This window comes from Alligator sinensis, unplaced genomic scaffold (genome assembly GCF_000455745.1).
Source record: "Alligator sinensis unplaced genomic scaffold, ASM45574v1 scaffold215_2, whole genome shotgun sequence".
Lineage (NCBI taxonomy): Eukaryota > Metazoa > Chordata > Crocodylia > Alligatoridae > Alligator > Alligator sinensis.
The window spans coordinates 992291-992920 of NW_005842400.1; the positions used below are offsets into that span (position 1 = coordinate 992291).

The 630-nt window shown below is 55.1% G+C and overlaps 1 protein-coding gene across 3 annotated transcripts in view; it reads left to right on the forward strand.

Moving 5' to 3' along the window:
- Positions 1-630, forward strand: part of SUN2 (Sad1 and UNC84 domain containing 2) — a 22455-nt gene that overhangs the window by 15678 nt on the left and 6147 nt on the right. For all 3 annotated transcript variants that reach the window (XM_006029838.2, XM_025211327.1, XM_006029839.2), the window contains exon 16: positions 58-225. In XM_006029838.2, the coding sequence (XP_006029900.1) occupies positions 58-225 (168 nt within the window). The remainder of the gene's footprint in view (positions 1-57; positions 226-630) is intronic.

The following is a 630-nucleotide window of genomic DNA, read 5'->3' on the forward strand; positions in this document are numbered from 1 at the left end:
GCCACTTATCACTCCACTTACTGAAGAGCAGACGGTGTCTTGTTCCTTTGTGTGTAGCCGGACGTTCACCCTGGGAACTGCTGGGCGTTCCGTGGCACTCTGGGCTTTGCTGTCATCCGCTTGTCCAGCCGCATCTGTCCTACCGCTGTGACCCTGGAGCACATCTCCAAGTCCCTTTCGCCCATGGGCACCATCCCCAGTGCCCCCAAGGACTTCGCCATTTATGTGAGTGTCTTGAGTTGCCCATGATTCCCCGGCCCTGTGAAGGAAAAGGTGAAAATAGGAGGGAGGGGATTCAGTCTCTCTTACCATCAGGTGTCACCACTGGCCTTGCAGAGACAGATGCTTCCTCCCTTCATAGGCTGAAAATGGATGTCTCCTGAGGGGGCTGCCTGAGACTGGGAGGGGCTCTGCTTTTAAGCAAAGGCCTGAGTTGTTTGGGAATGGGGGTGAGAGATGAGGCACAAGAAGTGGGGCTATTCTAAACAAGCAGAGGTTGAGGTGGGAGATCTGAATGTGGTTGGTAGGAGGTAGGGGAGGTGTGCAAGGGAGGGGAGGAAGGAGATGGTACTTAGGATTGGGGGTTGGTGAGGGAGTATTTCTGAGGGGAGGAAGAGTCCCTGGAAGAGC